The 23,647-nt window shown below is 34.5% G+C and overlaps 3 protein-coding genes and 1 pseudogene across 4 annotated transcripts; 1 reads left to right on the top strand and 3 right to left on the bottom strand.

The window, feature by feature from the left end:
• The first annotated feature begins 1,794 nt into the window (after positions 1–1,794).
• Positions 1,795–4,463, top strand: LOC120164218 (signal recognition particle receptor subunit beta-like). The gene is made up of 7 exons (XM_039173977.1): positions 1,795–1,900; positions 2,346–2,557; positions 3,027–3,109; positions 3,271–3,357; positions 3,512–3,660; positions 3,765–3,896; positions 4,110–4,463. The coding sequence occupies exons 2-7, from the start codon at positions 2,380–2,382 to the stop codon at positions 4,297–4,299; spliced, it is 819 nt and encodes a 272-aa protein (XP_039029908.1). The 5' UTR covers positions 1,795–1,900; positions 2,346–2,379; the 3' UTR covers positions 4,300–4,463.
• A 233-nt stretch (positions 4,464–4,696) lies between these two features.
• Positions 4,697–6,828, bottom strand: LOC120164338 (pentatricopeptide repeat-containing protein At1g31920-like). 2 transcript variants are annotated; one of them, XM_039174088.1, is made up of 2 exons: positions 6,538–6,828; positions 4,697–6,468 (listed from the first exon to the last, which is right to left on the bottom strand). In XM_039174088.1, exons 1-2 carry the CDS (start codon positions 6,557–6,559, stop codon positions 4,742–4,744), a joined length of 1,749 nt encoding a protein of 582 aa, XP_039030019.1. In that variant the 5' UTR covers positions 6,560–6,828; the 3' UTR covers positions 4,697–4,741. The 2 variants fall into 2 exon arrangements, with proteins under 2 accessions (XP_039030019.1, XP_039030018.1); XM_039174087.1 differs by having other exon boundaries at positions 4,697–6,827.
• A 3,140-nt stretch (positions 6,829–9,968) lies between these two features.
• Positions 9,969–14,957, bottom strand: LOC120164318 (26S proteasome non-ATPase regulatory subunit 13 homolog A-like). The gene is made up of 6 exons (XM_039174066.1): positions 14,675–14,957; positions 13,452–13,898; positions 12,853–12,933; positions 10,856–10,910; positions 10,694–10,800; positions 9,969–10,487 (listed from the first exon to the last, which is right to left on the bottom strand). The coding sequence occupies exons 1-6, from the start codon at positions 14,822–14,824 to the stop codon at positions 10,302–10,304; spliced, it is 1,026 nt and encodes a 341-aa protein (XP_039029997.1). The 5' UTR covers positions 14,825–14,957; the 3' UTR covers positions 9,969–10,301.
• Positions 14,958–17,022: 2,065 nt separating this feature from the next.
• LOC120164317 lies at positions 17,023–22,149 on the bottom strand (annotated as a pseudogene).
• Positions 22,150–23,647: the final 1,498 nt, after the last annotated feature.

The following is a 23,647-nucleotide window of genomic DNA, read 5'->3' as shown; positions in this document are numbered from 1 at the left end:
TACTTAATTTGTTATTACAACATATTAAGTAAACACTTAAAATGTTACTAAGGATAACATAATTGATTAATTATTATTTTGTTATTTTAAAATAATTTGTACGTTTATTATAATGTAATAACATTATTTTGTTATTACTTAACTTGTACGTTATAAAAAAAAAGCTACGTTATAAAAAAAAGCTACGTTAATTTATTATAATATTTTTTATATTCATTTATTAACGAAAAAAATAATTGCATCTTGTAATTAAGTTTACAATGTAATATAATAAGAATATTATTTGAAAATAAATTATTTATGAATTGTAAAAAATATTTATTATCTAATTATTACGTACATATTAACGTAATTTGTAAAGAACTTGCAAAGATTATTTATTTATTATAAGGATTCTTTTGTTTTTAATGACGTAAAAACTCATTAATACTTTTTATAACGTACAAGTTAAGTAATAACCGCTTATATAACATTATTTTATTAATTACTTAATTTGTTATTACAACATATTAGGTAAACACTTAAAATGTTACCAAGGATAATAATAAAATAATATTATTTATTAACAAAATAATAATATTATTTTTAAAATAAACATTGCAAATTTATCTATTACATTAAAATTATCGGTTTCAATATTTTTGGGATCGATACAATTTTAAATGTATTGACACTTTATGCGTGCACCTCGTTGCATTCATTCTGGAAAAAAGTATCGACACAAACTTAAAATGTGTCGATACATTATGTAGACATATTTTCTTATAAAACCGGTATATTTATACCGAGTATATTGTAAATTTACTTATTATATTGTAATTATCGATTTCGATGTTTTTGGGATCGATACTTTTAATAAATGTATCGACACTTTATGTGTGCACCTCGTTTGGCATTCATTCTGGACAAAATGTATCGACACTTTTTAAATTTGTGTCGATACATTATGTTAACCTATTCTCTCATAAAATCGGTATATTTATATCGGTTATATTATAAATTTACCTATTACATTATAATTATCGGTTTCGATATAACATATATGTCGATATTTTTTGAAAATGTATCGACACATATGTTTCACTACTCTCTCATTATAATATAATTAATGATATATTATTCTTATAATAATAAATAATAAATATAATTTATAATAATTTTATTTTAATAAAATATAATAATCATAATTTTTTATTTATTAAATTATAGATATAATATTTTAATAGTAATATTGACATAAATAATATTAAATAAATTATTCTAATATTTTAAAAATAATATTATTATTTTGTTAATAAATAATATTATTTTATTGTATTTGATATTTATAATAAAGAATTTTTTAAAAAATTGTATAAATTGTGTTTACTAATTTTATTATTAAAAAGTTTATTTTTATCGGTTTTGTTATTATTAGGTTAATAAAATCGGTAAAAATTACCTAAAAATATTATTATTTCTACTTAAAACATCAATATTTTTTAACATTTCCGGTAAAATGCCCAACAATAACAAAACCGGTAAAAAAATAACAAAATCAATAGCGCTTTACCTGTTTTGTTAAAATAATGATATTTTCGGTAATTTTTACCAATTTTATTATGCACAACAATAATAAAACCGATATATTTTTACCCGATAAAATATTAAATAATAATAAAACCGATAAAAATAATAATATTTTTGATAATTTTTTACCGATTTTTTTATACAAAATAATAACAAAACAGATAATTTTTTTAGTCAATAACAAAACCGGTACCTATTTTTTTTAACAGTATATTAAACGACTCACGGGAGCATTCCCCCATAGTTCAGTCGTGCTTCGGTTTTTCCTTCGCCAGAAGGAAGATAAAAGAAACAGTATCTTTTTCTCCGCGAGAGAGGAAATACGTTAAAGGTATGTAATTTACAACTTTGATATTCAAATTCCATTTTAATGAAATTGCGAGTTCATAGCTAAAGTTGGTATTTTACCCTAAATCTTAATCGAAAACTTTCTCATTTGAGATTTGGTTTATTTTTTTTCCACTTATTTGAAGTACTTTTGAATCTCAATTTGGCTAATTCGTAATCTAATGGATCTAAAACTTCGATTATCGTTGTTTCTACGTCTATGTTACTTTCAATTTATAGTATAATATAGGACAGCATTACGGGGGGAAAATATCCAACTTTTGAATGTTAAAACGATGAATCTGCGTTCCTCTAAAATACTCAGCTTTCACCAAGTGAAAAAACAATGTGTAGCCTTGAACCAGACAAGCTTCCTTGTTTTTTAGAACTTCTTTAGTTCATGATTCAGAAAAGATTTAGTTATTGAATCTAGGTTTTGCGTTTTCTAGGTTTTCATATCTCGTTTAACCCAAAACTCTAGCGATGGACGGGATAGAACAGTGGAAGGAGCAATTAGAGCAGTTGAAGATTCAATTGGAGCCGTGGAAGAATCAAGTGGAGCAGTGGTTGCATCCTGCTATTGAATATTTGAATGAAATACCCCCAACTCAACTCTATGTTGCTATTGCTGTCTTGCTCATGACTATCTTTCTTTTCTCCAGTAAGTTCGCTTTGCATTATAAATAATAATCATCGAACAAAAATGCTGCTTATTTTAATGTTTCTTGAAAAATTAGTTGGTAGTATTTTCCTCGTGTTTCATATCTTATCTTGGTTTATGCATTTAAAAAAATGAAATGCCGTCTCTTAGATGTTTTGATCTTAATAATTGATTGTTTAACCTACAAACGCTTGTTAGATTTTATTAGTTTCTCAATGCATGAGCATTTAGGTTATCATTTTGATTAAAACCTACTTAGACTCGTTTAAAGATACAAGATGTTATCTTAAAGTGGGTTGCCATGTTTTTAATTTTATGGATTCCAATTGAGAAAAGACGTTACTTTAAACCCTATTTGGTTGAAATGGCTTAAGGTGAGATTTTCTCGAGGCAGTTTTCTGATATAATCAGTTTCTCAATTGAACTTAAATTTATATATATTTACTTTTTCTTCCTCTTTGTCTTGCAGTTCGCTTGTTCAGACGCACAAAATCAAATACCATTATACTCACTGGCCTTAGTGGGAGCGGAAAAACTGTTCTTTACTATGTGGTATGCAGTGCCATTATTTGTGTTGTTCCTTTTAAAAAACTTTCCGAATTACTAAATTCTTCTAGAGATTGTCCTGTTATGGCTGCCAAATGTGCAATAATAATTGAAATGTCTAGTTGTGTGATGTTGTCGTAACTTTCTTGACATTATTCCCATGTCAGCTTCGTGATGGTTCCTCACATCAGGGTACTGTTACATCAATGGAACCAAATGAGGGGACTTTCGTGATGAACTCTGAAAGTAACAAGGTAATTCACCTTAACCTTCTTTTCTGAGGTTCTACTATGCTTTCTGTTTTTCTACAAGGCATATGGGTTAAGCCTCTTATTTCTGTTTTTGGATCATTGTCCAAATTTTATCCAACTCCACATTCATTTTTAATAGAAAAACTAATTTTAACAGAAGAGAAAAGTCAAGCCTGTCCATCTTGTTGATGTTCCTGGGCACTCTCGTTTGCGGCCCAAACTGGATGACTTCTTGCCTCAAGCAGCTGGCATTTTGTTTGTTGTGGATGCTGTGGAGTTCTTACCAAATTGCTCTTCAGTTTCAGAGTAAGAATAGCTATGATAATGCACACGCTACTCTTGCAAGTCTTTCTTCCGCTTTCTGATTGCCAAGAAGGATTTTAAATATGACATTCGCTTTTGTGCAACAGATATCTATATGATATTTTGACCAGGGCCAGTGTGGTCAAGAAGAAAATTCCAGTTCTCATCTGTTGCAACAAATCTGATAAAGTGACTGCACATACCAAGGAGTTCATCAGAAAGCAATTAGAAAAGGAAATGTATGGTCTCAAGTTCATTTTTCTCTGCATGCTCTATGGTTCTGTAATTACACAAAACCCTAGCCGATACTTTCAACAGATAGAAATAGAAACTCGGGATATGCTGCTTGCATAGACACATAAAAATATGCATCTCTCTAGAAAATGTAATCTTTTGCACATTTCATTTATTATTATTATATACTTGATCTGTATGTTTTTACTATTTTATAGTGAGAAACTAAAGGCATCAAGAAGTGCAATATCGGCAGCTGATATTTCAAATGACTTCACACTAGGAGTACCCGGAGAAGTATTTACGTTCTCTCAGTGTAGAAACGCGGTTACCATTGTCGAAGCTTCTGGTTTGAAGGGTGAAATAGCACAAGTAGAACAGTTTATCAGGGAGCATGTAAAGCCCTAAAGGCTAAAAGGATTCTGATTTATTTTTCTGTAGAACTCTCTTTCAAGCTGGTTTGAGTATTTCATATTGAACGCTGAAGAAACCCTGGAAAACCATTGAATTTGTAAGGAACGGAAGAGGAAAATTTCAATTCAAACAGATTTAGAAAATTTAAGTTGATTTTAGATCTTTTATATCGTTTGGCAACTTTCTTCTTCATCTGTGTCGATCAGAGAATGTAACACGAAAATGATTTGATTCATGACTGCATTTCTCACCATGCGAGTTCTGTGGTTTCAATGCACCGTTCTTTCTTTCCTTCATTTTTTTCTCAGAAATACAATTGCTGGCAAAGATAAAATTAGAATTTAATGGAAATAGCATGACAGATGGAAGAATCAAAATCATGGAAATAGCATGGCAGATGGAAGAATCAAAATCATGAAAATGGCAATTTATCGGTTCACCAGTAATCTCTACAAGAACAAGTTCCGTCTTTAAAATGGTGGAACCGATTACGATCTCTTATGATAATTTCACGTTCGTAGATGATCGATATTAGTTTGGTATAGGTATGACAGTCATTGCACATCGTAAGATTTCTAGATATTCTTATAGGAGTGCCCTGAGTCGTCTGGATGAGCGCAAATGCAATGGCTAGCTTCTGACTATGGCCTTTCAATCTCTGTCTCTTCTCTTCTTCATCTACATCCAGTAATACCTGAGATGTGTCTGGAGTATAACCTTCAAATTTCAACTGCCACTCCATCTGGTGAATCATTTCGTAGATGCTTTTGCGCCGAGGAAGTGACGTATCTTGCGAGACAAACTTGTGGATTCTTCTCTCAACCTCGACCAAGCTGAATCCTGGCACCTGGCTTAAACCTTTTCTAGCCATTTCCATTCGAACTTTAGCTACCTCTGGCCACTTTTCAGCTCGTGCATACATATTCGACAGTATCACATAGTCACCGGGATTTTGCGAGTTCAACTGGAATAGATGCTTAGCTGCAATCTCTCCAATTTTCAGGTTACAATGAACTCTACAAGCACTGAGGAGGCTTCTCCAGACCACATCATTGGGCTCGATAGGCATGCTGTTGATGAACTCAAGAGCTTCATTGATCATCCCAGCTTTTCCCATAAGATCTACCATGCAACCATAATGTTGAACAGTTGGTTCTATTCCATGCCCAGATTTCATTCTATAAAAGCACTGAAAGCCCTCATCGACAAGGCCAGCATGACTGCAAGCACTTAATACGCCCACATAGACGACGTCGTCTGGTTCAAGACCTTCTTCAAGCATCATTGAATGTATCCTTAGAGCTTCTTCACCATGTCCATGCATGGCAAGCCCTGAAATCATTACAGCATAGGACATCTGGTTCCTTTTGGCCATCCTATGAAAGAGTGATAATCCTTTCTCCAAACACCCGCACTTGACATACATGTCGATCAAGGAAGTTTGAACTATAACATTGAGTTCACTAATGTTCCTCAGTAAGGCACCATGGGCGCATTTCCCCGAATCCAGAGCACTCAAGTGAGTACAAGCAGAGAGCACAGTGACCAGTGTGCTTTCTTCAGGCCTCCAACATCCCTCACTACTCATCTTCCCAAATACCATCAAACACTCATTCCACATTCCTAAACTAGCATTTGCTGCAATAATAGCACTCCAAGAAGCAACACTCTTTTCATCCATTTCCTCAAAAACTGAACTAGCATGTACTATGTCCCCACATTTGCCATACATATTGATCAAGCTGTTCTGCACATACACATCATTTTCAAACCCAAGCTTAAATGCATGCCCATGAATTTGCATCCCTTCCTCTTTTGCCTTTAACCAGGCACAAGCCTTGAAAAGTGCAGGATAAGTGAAATTATCAGGCTCAACCCCTCTTTCAAACATCTCACTATAAAAAGCTAAAGCTTCCCCAAAGTTCATATCTTTGACATAAGCTCTAATCATGGTATTGAATTCGAAAGTACCCGGATCATCGATTTGTCGAAAAATCGAACAAGCATAGTCCATGCTACCCCAATCTGAGAGAGCACATGCAGCCACCAGATTGCTTGCAGAAAAGGAGTTCCAAAAGATGCCCCACTTGACGATCTGGGCATGGGCTTGCTTGAATTCTTCCAAATTCTTGCAGCTCTTGAGGAGAGATAAGCAGTGTTGCTCCTTCAACCTCAAACTCAAGTCTGAGCTTTGTGACGGATCTACAGGAGGTGAAAAGAAGTTGGTTCGCTGAAGGACTGAAGTCCCAGCCATAGCGTTTATCTACATCATGTTTTACCAATCTAAAATGCCATATGGGAATAACATGAAGACCATAATATGACAAAAGGGTGAAATTTATGACCTTTGGGGTGTGCAAGTAGAGTGGCAAAAAAGGGTCAAAAGAAATTAAGATTATGGTATGCAGTTGGACTATAATCAGAGAAGTGAATTGCAGAAGCAGTGTGAGAAGAAGAGATGGTGTAATGAGTTTGAATGTGATCCATGGGATTGAGAAGAGAATCCCAGCCAGGAAAGCAAAGGTCAGATTATGAGAGGAGTAGATTCTGGATAGGATAATGTTGAGGGTGAGCATGGCTTCATTAGATAGGTTCCTTGTTGGAGTTTTGAGGGCGAATCATATCTGGCCATCTCAGCACCGGGGGACCAAGTTAAACAAGAGCCACAAGTCCAAAGAATGAAGTTCCTGTAAGGCCTAATGAAATATCAACAAGTTGCAGAATTGGATTTTTAATGCTCAAAGGTCATGCCATGCATACCAAGTAAGCCCATCTATTTGTAGAAGGTAATAAATATCATTAAGTTCTACGAACCCGTTGAACCTTTCCCCAACCCAAGCCCATTTATATATACACACTGAGTTAGTGCTTAGTAACACTGATTTAAAGTACACTAATGATCCCCAAATTACGTGACATTATTTTATTGAGTTCACTGATGAGTTTAGAATACATGAATAGTCGGATGATCATTTTATAACTTTCAATAGTCAGAAGACTCAACTATTTGACATTGAACGTACATATCCTTGGCATTTATGGTGCTCGAACATGAAATATCAAGAAATAACAATAATTCTTTTACTACAAGTTTGTGTGGTTTGTACAATTTATCTTTATTTTTAAAAGCAACATAATAATTAACTAATATTTCTTAATAATAACTTTACTAAATGCCGTATATTTTATAAATGAACTAAATAGTTGTTTTTTTCTTTATAGGTATCGGTACCATATATGGGAAGTATCGATACTGGGTATAGAGTACCGATAATGTTCAGCCTGAAATTGTAAATTAGAGGTTTTATTTAGTTTATATAAATGCTATTGAGTTAACAATTATTTGAGATATGGTATTCATTTTGGTTATGTTAATGTGTAGATTTCGATCAAGAGTAAGTACAGAGCGACACGAAGTAGTAAAGAGATTTAACGAAAGTGAAAAAGGATTTTGCTTAGGATTTAAGTGAGACAAAAGTGAGTGCAACTTATTTATTTTATATATGATTGGGGGACGGCTTGCGATGAGCCAACCTCAAATGTTTTTGAATAAAATGATTTGTATTATGTTATGAAATATATTTTTATATTGATTTATTAAATGTTTTTTTAATATGATTTTGGGTACGAATTACCCAAACTATTTTATACGATAATTTATTTTTTTATATAGCATGTGAATATTTTGGGTATGAACTGTCTGATATGATATTTTTTTTATATTTGATTATATGAATGATTTTAATGGAGAACAATATATGATTTTGAATTACGCCCATTGTATGAGTATATGTTTATGTGAATAAATGATCATTCGAATAATGCTATGTGAATATTTATATTGTTAAAGCCAAAAGTATGTATTATGAGAATTAGAGGCATAATTGGCATACCAAGAGTTGAGGATTCTACGCGGTCCTTCGGGATAATTCTATGCGGTCTTTCGGGACAAATCTATGTGACACTTCGGTGCATATTCTACGTGGCACTTCGGTGCAAATTCTACGTGGCACTTCGGTGCAAATTCTACGTGGCACTTCGGTGCAAATTCTACGCAGCAGTTTCGACTACAATCACAGTGCACAACCTCAAAGTATTCACATACCTTAAGTTCTCAGTGATATGCGTTGGGCTAATTAAACAATTTTATGTGAATGTTTTCGCACGTAGGTTTAGAGAAGTCAGCAGAGTAAGCAAGGGCAAGACAAGATATCTTTGAAGAATATCATATCAGAATGATTTGAATAGTATGTGATTTTGTTATTTGAAATTTTGTTGGCATGTACTATAAATGTTTAAATCGCAAAAGCTCTGATATGTCTTGTAACTATGTTTTATTAAGGTTATGTAAAAATATTCAGTATTTGTTTTCATTGTCAAATTTTAGTCGGATTTTCAAAGAGTCAAAGCGTTGAAAAGTCAATGTGACACCTCAAATTCGTATCCGGGTTGGGTGAGGGTCGGGGGTGTTACAGTTTTCATTCGATGATCGTAGTCCAATGTCCAAAACATACACAGACAATTTGGAAGCTCCCTCCCAACCCCTAACCGAGTAATTCTTTCCTGACATTCTGGTTCCGCTGTTGCCTTAAATGAAAGATTTGGTCAATAATGTTCTCATCACATGCGGTCACAGCACCAATGTTTGCTGTCTGTTTCTTTTATCATATTGTTCAATGCATTCACAGATTAAATATAATTACTTTTCAGCTCTAGTGGTTATCGTTAGATCATATGAGATTTGATCTTGTATTGCATCTGTAAGGCTAACTTATCTCCCTTTTTTTTCTTTTATAGGTATCAACTCATAAGGGTAAACACGAAGGGGATTAATGAAGGATGCAAGTGGGTGGAAATGTTTGAGGATGTGCCAGTAGTAGTCTTCTGTGTTGTCCTCAGTGATTATGATCTGATGTCGATAGCACCAGATAGCAGCGGCAGTGGATCACTACTTCAAAAAAAGATGATGCAGACGAGGAGCTATTTGAAACGATGATAAGGCACCCTTGCAGCAGCGGCAGTGGATCACTACTTCAAAAAAAGATGATGCAGACGAGGAGCTATTTGAAACGATGATAAGGCACCCTTGCTTTAAGGATACCCCTTTTGTGTTGATACTAAACAAGTATGATCTGTTTGAGGACAAGGTCAATCGGGTGCCTTTAAGCATTAATGGTTCAATGATTTCAGCTCAGTGAGACAAGTTCATAGTCACTAGTCTCTGGCTCAACAGGCCTACTTTTACGTTGCAATGAAGTAAAAGGATCTTTATGCTTCCCTTACCGGACAGAAGCTCTTCGTGTCACAAGCTAGGTCAAGGGATCACCGGGTATCTATTGATGAAGCATTTAAATATATAAGAGAGGTTCTCAAATGGGAAGAGGAAGACGAAAACTACAGAGGAGAGGACTCATTTTACAGCACAGACTTTAGTTCCTCGCCGTTTGTGAGTCAAGAATGACTGCATTCGGAATTTGCTTGAATAAGAGACTAGGAGCATCATTGTGGTTGCTTTGTATTCTTTAAGTAGCAGCTTAATCATGTATAAGATTCATTTACATAACAGGTAAGTGGCAAACTTAAACATCTTAGTAGTTAAATAGCCCAGAAGTACGACTTCGCCTAGTATAGCATAGCCAAACAATATAAATTATGCAGAAAAGGAAATGAAAATGCACTTTCATCCACATAAAAGTGGATTTGATTGTATCTGACGAAAAATCCCAATACAAATTTGAAGAAAGAGAAGGATGATGTTTTTCAGTTTTAACTGTGTCCTCAGGCATGCAACTGCCATTGTAGATCCAACGAATGCGAAAACGTGAAAAGTTTAGTACACGAGCCCCTCCTTTCAGAACAATGATTTAAGGATCAAGCAATACCTGCACACATCACCAACACTTATAGATATCCTCATTGCTCGTCGCTCTCTCTCCTTTTCTTTCTTTCCGAATAACGAAATTGTTACAATGGGAAGAAGGATCCGGACAGGAAAATCATGATGCAACAAGATCAGGTGTTTCAGCTTCAATCGATAACGAGGCAGTATGCACTTTTTCCATCCAACTATCCAACCGCTCACGCAAGGATTTGATCTGTGGAATTCCCAAAACTCTTGGCTGCACCCAAGAAACATGAACTGCTCCCTCAACTTGATCAATTATGCCCTCAATCAGATGAACCTGCAGTCGTTATTCACAAAAAAAAGGTTATACAAGTTATCTTTAGAATTTTGAACCACCTAAGGAGCCAGATTAATGTAATACAATACTTGATAATTTGTTTTTTCCTTTTGCTTGCATCAAAATATATTTGTTCCCCTTAATCAAAGGAAAAGGAAAAAGTGAAAAAACAAACACTAGAAATGTGAAGAAGACTTTTAACATACAGACAGGCTCTTCATGAGAAGATGCTCGACATCTTCAATCGACAGTTTTGTTCTCTCAGCAATAACTTTTAATGGAATAGTTCGATCATCGGATGGGCGGCTGCATCAAAACATATTGTAGTTTAGTTTTTAACCATACTTACAATTATCAGCAACTTTGACCTCGTCCCTTGGGGAACACTAAGCCACTCCCCTTGGTCCCCAGAAGACTCTTTATCTGTAAAAGATGCCAAATGTAATCTCAAACATAACAAAATAAAAACATTAACGCAAAGAAATTCAGAAGGAAAAAACCTACAACACAAGCAGCCTTTCAAATCAGCCCTACAAAATGAAAAATAAGCATATATGCATGTAATTGCAATAGCTAAAAGAAAATACAAAACAAAAAGAAGCCCTTATCATCTGGCACCTTTCATCCACTACTTAGCTTCCTTGAACCTCCACATATATTTAACCTAGCCATCATAAACTAGACCCTTTTTTTTTTTTTTGATAGGAATAGGATGTCTCATTAAAAACCTCCCTCTTAGTGGTTCTTTGCACTAAGGTAAGAACCAACTAGCGGAAGGAGGAAAAGAGTACCTCAATTTATTAATGATAGCCGAATTACATAAGACTTAAATACACTTTTACAAACAACATAAGACATCACACACTCCTATAGCAACATAGCTCTAAAACAATCCCCAACTGAAACAGAATGCAAAATCACCAGATCCCCTCCTTTGCTAGCTTGTCAGCCTCGCAATTACAACATCTTGGAATCCACCTAACAATAAAATCTCTAACAGAAATAATAGACACAATTTCCTTAACAAAATTTGTAAGGAAAACAGGAACTAAAGCTTGGTCTTTGATCCAATCCACTACAAGCTTACAATCACTTTCAATAATGAGCCTGCCCTTCGACAACCATTCTGAAGAAACAAAGATATCAAGGCCTTTTTTGATAGCTTTCAGTTCTGCTAGATAGGGAGGAGTAGTACCAACATTTTCTGAAAAAGACATAAGTGTAACCCGATTCCAATCCCTGAGAAGGCCCCCAATTCCAGCAACCCTCCCAACTCTACTAAAAGCCCCATCCACATTCATCTTAAAAAAATCTACAGGAGGACGAATCCAACAGTACATAGGCCTGGACAATTCCTTAGAAGCAGAAATACTATCTGCCAAGGAAGGATCACCAATTAAAGAATCCACCTTAATAGAGGCAAGAGGATACTTAGCTAAAAACCATCTCGCTAGCCTTAAACGAACAGTGAAAAACAGTGAAAGTCTGTCCAATTTTCCTTTATCAAAGATAATTTCATTTCTAATCTTCCAAATTGACCATAACACTACACCCGGAATAAACTTCCAAATATCCAAAGAAGGCATAAACTAGACCTATGATCTTTACATTTGTGCAATTAGAAGTAATTTTCTTAATCAAACACTACATCGATCATCTCCGTAACATTTTCGAGGAGCCTTTTAAATCAGCCCTACACAATGAAAAATAAGCATATGCGCATATGTAATTGCAATAGCATAAAAGAAAATACAAAACAAAAAGAAGCTCTTATCAGCCGGCACCTTTCAGCCACTACTTAGCTCCCTTGAACCTCCACATATGTTTAACCTGAGCATCATAAACTAGACCTACGAACCTTATCTTTGTGCAAATAGAAGCAATTTTCTTAATCAAGCACTACATCGATCATCTCCATAACATTTTTGAGGAGCTCTCTACAGACAAAAGGTGCTTAAAAATTTTCATCAAACCAAAGCTTGATTAACAGCCCAAACTATAATTGAACTAAACCCTCCATCTACATTGGAATTATATCAGATTTTAGATAAAAACAGACACAGAAATATGCCTCAATGAACCATTGCTGGCATTTATCGGGTAAATAGCAGTATCCTGAACTAAGAGTTAACTTATACATGCTTCAAATATTAATAAAAGAGAAAATAACAAGCAGGTCAGAGTATCATCAATTAAAAGTTAACTTTTACCGACAAAACTCGTTAAAAAGGAACAAACAGTCAGGAATATCATTTGAACTAAATAATGGCTCATATTGCTGCCGCAACATGAAAATATTTTGCCAGTAAAACCATCAGATAAAAAATATAGTAAAATTAAAAAACTTGATAAAAAATGTACTCACAATTGGATGAGCAAGGAGTTCTCCAAAGTTGTAAATGTTATCGCCCAAAAGAGCAGAAAGGGACAGATCAAATGCCAAATCCTATACCAAAGAATTTAAAATAAAATACAATGAAATAAAGCCAATGGATAAATATATTCAGCAGCCAAATAAAAAGGTGCAAATGCCATTTTTGTGCGTTTTTGTCATCAAATGTATACCTGGCAACCTGATTCATCCATCATATTATACAATTATAGACATCGGAAATAAGAGAAGAAGTTTTAGCATGAAAGAAAGGGTTCAAAAAACTAGTAAGACATGGCTTTAGACTTCAGAGGCAGTGCTGTTACATGAATTGGTAGATAAAACAATTCTCAGAGGGAATCTGAAGTCTGACCAACAGGAAGTGTAACACAAGCTTCATAAAAAAGCAAAATTAATGACCAACAACCGTTGGGCTTGTTAGTATAATGCTGGACTTCGAATAACCAGATTCAACTATCTGCAGTCTCAAATGTAAATAACATTTTTTTAAAAGTATGATTAACAAGCTCCAAGAATATCATAAGGTAATAAAATTGGACTGGCATAGAAAACATTAACCAATAAAAACATACCAACTTAAAAGATTCTGAGATAGACTCCACTGATGTGTAAGCAAGATAAAGGAGAGCACATTTGTAGAACTCAGCAAATTCTTGGCGAAATTTATGGTATTGAGATGAAACCCAATAGTAGGTAGCATATACAGAAGGATCTATGTCAGTCATACTGTCAAGGGTACTCTTTCCATCATCAAGAAGTTTCTTGCATTCCTTTTGATCACCTTGCTCAAGCTTGAATTTGGAGATTTGCATCTTAATATAAAGAATTGGCTCTTCTATGCGCCGCTCTTTAGTAGCCTGAAGCTTTTCAATCACCCCTTCAAGAAAACTGATAGCAGCCTCTTTCTCTGAGTACTGCTGAGAAACTATAACAGCAAAATGTGCAAGCTTGAGAGGATTAATCTTGGTCTCAAAATCAGTGATAAAGTTGTGATACAACTTTATCAGTGCATCTCCAGCCTGAAATTTAAGAGAAACAAGTGCTATTGGAAATTAGATGAACTAGCCAACATCTAGCACAGGGGGTACAATTAGTTCATTTGCTAATATGTCCGCATGAAGCACTAAAACAAATAGAAAGCCAACTTTCAAAATGAAAAATCGTCATGTAAGCCACGCTTCAGATTAGTTATCCATGCATTATACACAGGCACAAAAGGGCAGTAGGAAACCACAATTGAATTTTCCAGAAGTAGAATACAAAAACATAAGTCAAAAGAATAGCCCCTAATGCTTTCAATTATACAATTAAGAGAAGTTTTTTGTCCTGAAATAAACATGAAAAAGCTTTAGATGCTAATTTTCATTTTTCATATACTTCATCAAACTTAATCCCGCGTGCAAGCCCGAAGGTTTCCACTATTTTCCTTTCTTACTGCAAGTTAACAACAATTACATGAGCAAAAACATTACAATAAAAATTAAAAGGCAAGACGCAACTGAGTATACTTTCTTTAACAATCTCAGAGTTATTAAACAACAAGGCAATAAACATTTCTTATTTATTTCGTTCCAAAGTTAAAACTAAAAATAGTCATAAAAAAACAGATAAACCCTAATTAACCCCGAAATGAAATCCTAATTCTACTATAAAACCCTAGGGAAAAAGAAAAGAACAGAAAAAGAAAAAGGTAATTGACTCCATTCAAAAACCCCAAGTCTCCAATTCTGAAATCCAAAATACAGAAGAGATCTACGAACTCCAAACCCAAACAACATAGAATAGAATTAAATACCTGAAAGGCGGAGAGTGCAACGAACTGATCGAGCTTGAGAGTGAGCTGATGCCAGAGTTTCTTCTGATACAGATCTGCAAGAGAATTGTACCAGTCGGCTAGCTCTGGATGTTCATTTTGAATAGACTCTAGGTATTGCAAGGCCGCCATGGATCTCAAATACACCCCACAGAGTCGAAGCCCAGAGAGAAAAGCTGAAGCCTTAAGGATTTAGAAATTTCAACTTTGGTTTTCTGTGTCTCAATAAGAGTTCTGAAGAGGAAAACAAGAAAATCGACTAAAGATCGGAGCCAAGAGAAAAGGATAATTATATTTCGGGTCGGCTTGTTGTGCAAGTTAAACTGGGCGGATAATGGGCTTTTCCGGGTTACATGATCTTGTATTTGGAGCACATATTATCATATAGCCCTCCATTAAAATATGAGTAAATTACATTTAAAGTCACTTAATTATGAATTTGATAAAAAAATATTTTTTTAAAATTATAAGCGTATCATTCAATTAAAATATTATTATAAATAAGTCATTTTTTAATTTACAATGAAATAAATACTCTTAGTGTATTTACTTTATTAAAGGTAATTAAGTCAGTCTCTCAACCCCTTTTACTTTTTCTTGCTGAGAATCGTAGTTCGAGTTTTTTCCAAGTTATCCCTGATCCGTGGTTTTCACTTTTCACCATAATGGTAGAGCTTCGGCTTTTACCACTTTTTCTTTTTCTTGACGGGTAAATTATGTGTTTAGTACTTAAACTTTCAAATTTCAAAGTTATACCTAATATCTCATTTTTATTTAATTTTAGTACCCGTCGTTAAAAACTTGACGCGTTTAGTACCTAAATTATCAGTTATGGTCCGTTTTAGTACCTAAACTTCTATTTTTTTCAAAACTTAAGTAAGGTTTAGGTACTAAACGTGTTTTGGTACCTAAAATTTCAATTTTTTCAACACTTGTGTTTTGGTACTAAAAATAAAAATAAAAACTAAACTTTAAGTATGATTCTGAATTTTTTTTAAAAAAATTAGGTGTTAAAGAAGATCAAACATGAAAGTTTAGGTACTAAATACATAATTTGCTCTTTCTTAATTTACGGAATCTTAAAGCTTACTTCACCCCAGAGCAAATAAAAATAAATATCAGCCAAGTAGGAACCATATGATTCTTTCAAGAATTTGGTTCACCTATTTGAATTGAATTCCATCATTTTCTAAAGCCATTTTGTGATGTCTTTAAAATGTTCAGAGTATTTGAAAATTTCGTTAAGAGATAGAATCGCCATCAATCGTATTAGTTTAGATATAATAAAATATCTTTAAATTTGGTTTGTTCTAACATCAGGATTAAGATTAAGTTCGAGAATCGGTTATGCATGATAAAAGTGAGAGCATCCATGACATCCAAAATTAATACCTTTGAAAAAATATAATGGTGTCTATTTTTTTCAAAATAAATAAAACATAAAAATGTCAGTATTAATAAACATGATTAACAATTAAAAATGATAAATAATACTAAACTTAAGTAAGTAAATAATATGTTAGGGAAAATTGACAGAAATAAAATTTACAGTGGTTAAAACAATAATTAATCTATAAAATGACTAAACTGAACAAAATTAGAGGTTAAAAGGCTAAAATAAATAAATAAATAATAATGTTACAAATAATTAAATAAACATACTAATTAACATGTCGAGACTAAAATAAAAATAAACATGTTGTATGAACCCAACTGCAAAAAAAAATACAACTTAAGTGGGTCAAAATAATAATTAAACAAGTACAAAGGGACTTAATGTGAAAGAATGTATATAGCAAACCCACACATGGATATACCGTACGGCTGAAGTTATTTCTTTCTTACAGTAAGAGGCTTTTAGTAGATCCCATGTGAATTTGCACTGGTGATGGATAGAGGGGTTGGTAGGACAACTGTACTTTACAAATTTTAAATATAATTTAAATATATTTTATATTTATTATTGATAATTTATTTCTCTCTAAAATTTTATGAGGTTGTCTTTGGTATAAAATTCTGTGTCCATTTATGATGGTATTTATTGAGCGCCTATGAATACGGCTATTGATAGGTGGTGGAATACCGACAGGAGAAGGAATGGATGTCAGAGTCCATCAGAGTTGGGTATCGGGAGCAAGCTTCGATGCTCAAGTTAGTGAAGTTATGGATTTCACCATTCTTGCACTCCTTAAGTTAGGCGAAGAGTAAGAGTACTTGTAAAAATGTGGAATTGAAGATCAAGAAAACTCATATATATATATATATATAAAGGTACATAAAGGGAGAAGGTTTCCAAGTAATATTACAAATTTATTGAAACGACGCTGGGAAAAGAAATGGCCTCGAAACAAACAACTCTAATGCACACTCTAATACTAGTACATTCAGGAAATTATTCAAGTCTTGAAAAGATAGGGCACTCTTCGAATACTTGAAACTAAGCATAAAAACATGACATTGCAACTAATGTTTGAACACGAAGCTCATCCTGGAAAAACCATTTATTTCCTTGTGTACTAATTGGGGGCAGCTTGCTGTTTGGATCCTTTATTTATGATTGTATTGCTAATAGGGAAACATCTGCAGTTTGGAATAGGGTTAGTTGTTTAGGCCAATATGTTTACAGAAACAGCAGTGTCTAAATGCCCCAATCAGTCATTCAATTTTTAGCACCAAAAATCATGGTATCATCAAACCTATAAAGAACATAGCTGACTGCTTTACCAAGAAAAAAAGTTATATATTGATTATCATAAAAAAAGATGTAGATTCAAATATCTAAAGATATCATCTCTCTTTGCTTTTCTACTTGAACAAATCAATCTGACTTACCAGAGATTCGTATGTCCAGCTTTAAGATGATCAAACCTTCTAGGCTGCCCTCCTTTTACTTTTCTATATCTGTTACCTTATCCACTGTATTTCTGTCATGCCTCAGAACACAATAAACAAGCTGAGACAAGATAGTCGATTTATGTTTGAAGATAATGATGATATCAGTAGAATTATTGTATAAAGTGAAAAGATGCAGGGGAGCTATCAGTATGTCAAACATGAAATTATGCACGGCTAACCTGCTTGTTGAGGTCTTTTCTTTTGTCTTCCATCAAATCTTAATTCTGAGCAGCTGGAGTGGCTTCCCTTGGTGTGGGTAACTCTAAGATCTTTTTAACAGATTCCTTCATTTTAAATCCGGCTCCAGAACTAGTCCAATTTGGCAGGTCTGACAGATGCACTGACTGCAGGTTTGGTAATTCAAGGTCGATTGACTCCGTCGAAAACTCTCTCTTCATTTTAACACAATGCTTAATTCGGAGAATTTCCAGCTTTTCAGGCACCTGCTGTGATGAGAAAACGGTTTCAAGCATTGGACAATAGGATATATGCACATGCTTGAGATTGATTCCACTTGTGCTTTGCGTCTGGGCCTTCCCTTCTTTGTTTGCTAAACCGATAGCATTTGTCTCTTCTTCCTTGTCCTCCTTGACCTTGTCTACTCCATTGACCTTATCTACTATACTTGGATCCTGCGTCTCTACTTCCTTGTTCTTCTTTCCCTTATCCACTGAACTTGCACCCTCCGGTCCTTCATCTCCGTTGTCTTCTAGACTTGCAGCATGCGTCTCTGCTTCCACGTCGTTCTTCCCCTTGTCTATTGGACTTGCATCCTCTGGTCCTTTGCCTTGGTCTTCTGAACTTGCAGCCGCCGCCTCCCTTTCCTTCACATTATCTTCAGTACTCATCTCCTGCATTTGTTTTGGGGCTGAACTCTTGGTCATATCCGACAATTTCTTGCCTGACGACGACGACATGTTCGGCTCTTTTTTTGCTTGTGCATGTCTCGGTCTTAGGTTCTTTGTCTTTTGGATTCATCGTCTGCATTTTCTGATTTGTCGAATCCGGGATCTGGGTTTCCTTGTCGTCCGGGCCTTTATCTCCGACCAAATTCTTTAAGTTATCACAAAATGTAATTTCGAGAGTTTCAAGATTTTCTGGGATCCCTTATGGGAAAAGAGTTTCAAGCTTCGGGCAGCAGTCGATGTACAAACGCTTTATGCTGCTCCCAAAACTCAGGGATTGCACCTTCTCGTCGTAAAAACTCTTCAACTCGGGAAGGTTCAAAATCCATAAAATCTCAAGGGTTCCCCACTTCCCTTGATCTGCCTCCGCAACAATGCTTGCCATGTTGTTGCATCGCTCTAACCAACAACCACTGATGTTCTTCAAGCTATCATGCTTTAAATCAGACAAGTTCTTCATAAAACCATTTTCGACCAAGAAGACATACTTGGCATGCTCCAGAAGAACCTCAACACCAGTGGGAAAATCATCAAATCCATGGATTTCCAAAGATTGACCAACTTCTTCTTTAGCATGAATTTTTCAGTTCGTGGTGTAGATATCACCGAAGATATGCTTACGGTTGTCACTGTAATTGTCCTCATCTTTGCATTATGCTCGAACCGATGAAATTGAATACCTAATACTCTCTAGCAATGTGGAATTTTCCTTCAAACTTTTGAGAAGTTCTACGCCATGCACAACTATCCTTGGCTTCTTATCCCCATGAGGAATCTCAGAAGGCTCAGAGATACAACAGGGATCCAGCTTTAGCTCCATCGGTAGGGCGTCAACGTTCTTCCCACCTTTAAATTCTTTAGCCACCTCCTCCGGTATATGAAGATTCTTTATATTTCTTAACGGTGAAATTTCGTCCCCAAGATTTTTCACCTGGGTCCCTGATAGATCAAGCACATCTAGCTGACTCAATGATTTCAGCCATTGCAACTCCTTTAAACTCGAACAACCTTTTAGCAAAAGCTGCTTTAAATCAGTAAAGCTGGAGAGAAAGGAGGGCAAAGACTCCACAGCCTCTCCAGAAAGATCAAGAACCTCAAGTTGCTTCAAATTTGCCAAATAAGATCCAATGCAATCAAATGCAACTTTGGATAACCTTAGTCTCCGAAGCTCAGACGGACGACTCAAAGCTTCAAAATCTATACCCTTCAAATTCAAAGAGCTTGTACCACGTAGGTCAAGCTCGCAAATCTTGGTAGAGATCTTAAAATCTGGAGCTTCTTTGAGTTGGGTGCACTTATTCAGAATAATAGAACGAAGTTTGGTAGAAGATAGGTTTGGTATGGTCGAAATCTGGGTTTATGAAAGATCAAGGTCTTCAAGCTCAGACTTGTGCTCCAAGGTATCTATTTCTGACAGAGCTTTATAACCTGAAAGTTTAATAATCTTAAGCTTATTAAGACCTTCCAAGCTCGGCAATTGCTCAGCCTGGCTCTTACAATCCGAGAGATCAAGTTCCTCAAGGTTTGTTAGCCCTTCAAATGAGCCAAAGGTTTTCGACTCGGGAAGTCTTTCGAATGAGCAACCCTTTAGCAAAAGCTTGCGAAGATTGCCAAGGTTGGAAAGAGATGGAAAACATTTAACTTCGGAGTTTGAGAGGTCAAGGGACTGAAGACTGGTCAGGTTTACAAAAAAATCATCTGGGAACTTTTGTAGAGCAGAGGAATTGGAAAGATCAAGAGCCTGCAGGTCAGTGAGCCCTTGTGAGTTCAAGAGTTTTTCAAGCTTAGAACAACCTTTCAGTGTGAGACGACAGAGATGTTTGCCGAGGCTTTCAGGCAAAAATCGGATATTGGTTCCGGATAGGTCAAGGAATCTAAGATTGTCAGTACCATCAAAGCAATCAAAGAATATTTCCTTTATCCTAGTAGCACCTGAAATATCAAGTACCTTGAGTGCTGGCAAACTTTTCATGAAGCGCAATCCAGCCAAACTAGCACATCCTTTAGCAAGAGGATGGTTAGTTTCGGAAGGGTCTGAACGATCGGTAGTTTCTCGATTTTGGTTCCCAAAATATATGCGAATCGGAGCTCTTTAAATGACTTGAAACTTTTTTCTTGGAGCCTTGTCAAAGAGCAGGATCCAGAAAGATCAATTACCTCCATGTGTTTGAGATTTGCTACCTTTGGCAGAGCTTTCAGTAAACGGCAATCTTTAAGGATGAGCCTTCGTAGTTCTTTCAAGTTGGAGACTTAAGGCAATAACTCAATTCCCAGTGCAGATAGATTAAGGCTTTGGAGTTTGGTCATTTTATCGAAAAGACCTTCCTCCATTTTGGTCACATAGGGCGAACCAGATACCTCGAGGGCCACTAAATTCTCGAGATCCTTAATCTGATCAATCGTATTAAGAAGATAACAACCTCTTAACACGAGCAAAAGCAGATTCTTTATTTGATATATGGGTTTTGGGAGTGAATCCATCCTGGGATTGAAAAGGGCCAAAACTTTTAGATCCTTTTCTTTTTCTGAAGAGATGGGATCCTTTTCTTGGAAGAATGTGTCAGGGTCTTCCCTACATAGACTGCTTCCATCAATCAACATTGAGGAAACTGATTTCCCTTCCTTATCCACACTCATTGTTCTCATCATGCCATCAGTAGGTGCCATTCTTTCAAACACCTTGCTTTCTTCACCCTTTAGCATGCCGGCCAGCCCCAGATTTGATTTCTCGAAGTGTTCTCGACACTCGTGATCCTCGAGAGTAAGCGTTGCTTGTTCGATAACAATAAGATTGTCCTCTTGCAACTTCAGTATGCCAAGATCCACAAGCTCCATCATGATATCGTATCCCTTCTCGTAAGCCTTCTTCACACCATCGGCAAGATCAAGATGGCCTTCGAGGATCCAGTGAGCGATCAGCGCATTGTACTGAACGCCTCCATGGTTCCCCAATAAGTTCGAGCTATGCCAAAAGAAATCGAACAAACGATCATTGATCAACGTCTCGTAAACGAAACGAAGAATCAGTGTCTCGGGTTTTGCAGCATTAAAAAGTTGAAGGGCTGCATCGGAAGCACGATCCTGTGGTTCGGGATCTAGTTTCTCAATGCGCTTCCAGGCTCCTTTTAACATGATAAGTTGAGCAGGCAAAACCTTGGTTTTATCTTGACAATAAGTTTTCCAAGGCTCAGGAATCACGTTCCCTTTTAAGAATTCCTTCGTCTCTTCTTTGGAAAAGGGTTCGACTTTGATCTCTTGGACAAGCTCATTTAACACTCCTCCAGTTGATGTGATTAAGACCTGGATTTTGTATTCGGGTTTCTGAAGTTCCTCGGCAATGAGACCCTTTCCATCAGAATCCAAAGGAAGATAGTTAGGAATGAGATTCTTCAGAGGAAGTAACTCATCAATCTTCACCTCTCCTTCAGAATCCAAAACCAGCAAAAGAAACATGTGTTTTGATTCATTTGCTTCTCTCTTCCTTACGTCCTCCTCCTCCTTAAGTTTATCGACTACCTTCTTACTCAGCTTCACCGGATCGTCAACAAGCTCCTCCTTTTTCTTGTCGTCGGTGTTATAGGCATCTTCCCAGGCCGCATTCAAACAATTATTAATTTCATTAATTAATAAATCAAAACATTCTTTTGGAGAAATCATCAGTAAAATAAATCTAATTTATTAGCATTATTTATTCCTTCCGAATAAATCAAATAGACTAACTTCGCAGCGGCTACTTCTATACATTTACATCGACAGTAAATTTATTAAAACTTACATCATATAAAAAAATTTCTATAAATTAATAATATTAGAATAACGTAATTTTATTTATGTTAAAAATATTAATTAATCAATAAATTAATAATTAATCTAAATATGTTTTTTTGATTCAATGAAATTACCTTATTTTTTTATGAATAAAACATAAACATCGTATTTACTAGTTGAATAATGTTAATGTATAACATGACTAATTGAACTTAATATATACCCATAAAAAGATAAAATTCATTGTAGTACGTAGTATTAGTTAAAACTTAATGCAAGTTAATGTATGGTAAGGAAATCAACCATTATATAAACAACATCAAACATTCTTAATTAGTCAATCTAAATCAAAACCAACCAATCATGATTTCACGTCTAAAAGATGTCTAAAATCCAACCATGACAGATCAAATACAGTAAAGCATTATGTGTGGTTATTAATTTTATAGAATTATTAATTTATAATATTAAAATGACCATAAATTTATATAAGGGTTTTTCAAAAAATTATTATCTTATTAGTTTATCGAAATTATTAATTTAGATCTTAGGTCCAAGTCGAGATGAAGAAAAATGTTATTTTAAAAATATTATTAGTTATCAAATATTATTTTATACAGATTCTACTGTACTATCTAAACTTTTTTCTTTAATAATCACACAAATAGTTTGTCAGGAAAAAACACAACTTGTTTTCTAAATAAATATTACATACATATCAAATTCTATTCTGATATAAAATTATTTATATTTTAAATTTGTGATTATTGTTCTTAATAATGTTATTTATTTGTGTAAAAATATAATACATCTCATCAATAAATAAAGTATTTATTTATCTCATATTAATTTATAATAAAATTATCCAAATTTCAAATAAATCATGAATCTAGAATTAAAATCAAATAATTTTAAATAAATATAAAAAAATCAAAATGAACCAAGACATACAAATTAAACATGACAAAAATAACATAAATACGTCTTAAGGCATATCATTTTCTATAATTTTTAATAATGATTATTTAAAAGAAAACATATAATTATCATGGTATGAACAAAAATATACAGTATTTATGCTTTCTAAATATTTTTTTCCTTTAGAACAATTATTTAAGAGAGGGGAAGAAAAATTTTACTCTTAATAAGTATTGAACTTACAACATGAAGAAGAATAGAAATGTCGACTTAGAACTTTTACCACTTGCTCTCTAAGTGATTAATGCACTATTTAAATATTAAATTCTAACTTTGAACTTCTATTTGATTAGATTATGTTTCTTGTATGAACTAAACAATTTCAGTGGTTAAGGGGATGGTTGTTATCTTAAGAGGTCTCGGGAAGCACCTTAGTTACAAATATATTTGATTATTCATTATCAAATAA

The sequence above is a fragment of the Hibiscus syriacus genome, unplaced genomic scaffold (genome assembly GCF_006381635.1).
Source record: "Hibiscus syriacus cultivar Baekdansim isolate YM2019G1 unplaced genomic scaffold, ASM638163v2 tig00111506_pilon, whole genome shotgun sequence".
Lineage (NCBI taxonomy): Eukaryota > Viridiplantae > Streptophyta > Magnoliopsida > Malvales > Malvaceae > Hibiscus > Hibiscus syriacus.
This window is presented reverse-complemented; position numbering and strand designations above follow the sequence as displayed.

What these genes read in the sequence shown, in the direction of transcription:
- LOC120164218 (XM_039173977.1), top strand. Translation starts at nt 2,380, where the DNA reads ATGGACGGGATAGAACAGTGGAAGGAGCAATTAGAGCAGTTGAAGATT. An exon ending in GACTATCTTTCTTTTCTCCA is followed by an intron (nt 2,558 to 3,026) that starts GTAAGTTCGCTT and finishes TTTGTCTTGCAG; the next exon opens with TTCGCTTGTTCAGACGCACA. An exon ending in TGAACTCTGAAAGTAACAAG is followed by an intron (nt 3,358 to 3,511) that starts GTAATTCACCTT and finishes TAATTTTAACAG; the next exon opens with AAGAGAAAAGTCAAGCCTGT.
- LOC120164338 (XM_039174087.1), bottom strand. Translation starts at nt 6,559, where the DNA reads ATGGCTGGGACTTCAGTCCTTCAGCGAACCAACTTCTTTTCACCTCCT.
- LOC120164318 (XM_039174066.1), bottom strand. Translation starts at nt 14,824, where the DNA reads ATGGCGGCCTTGCAATACCTAGAGTCTATTCAAAATGAACATCCAGAG. An exon ending in AACTCCTTGCTCATCCAATT is followed by an intron (nt 10,911 to 12,852) that starts GTGAGTACATTT and finishes CATCTTTTACAG; the next exon opens with ATAAAGAGTCTTCTGGGGAC. An exon ending in TTCTCATGAAGAGCCTGTCT is followed by an intron (nt 10,488 to 10,693) that starts GTATGTTAAAAG and finishes TAACGACTGCAG; the next exon opens with GTTCATCTGATTGAGGGCAT.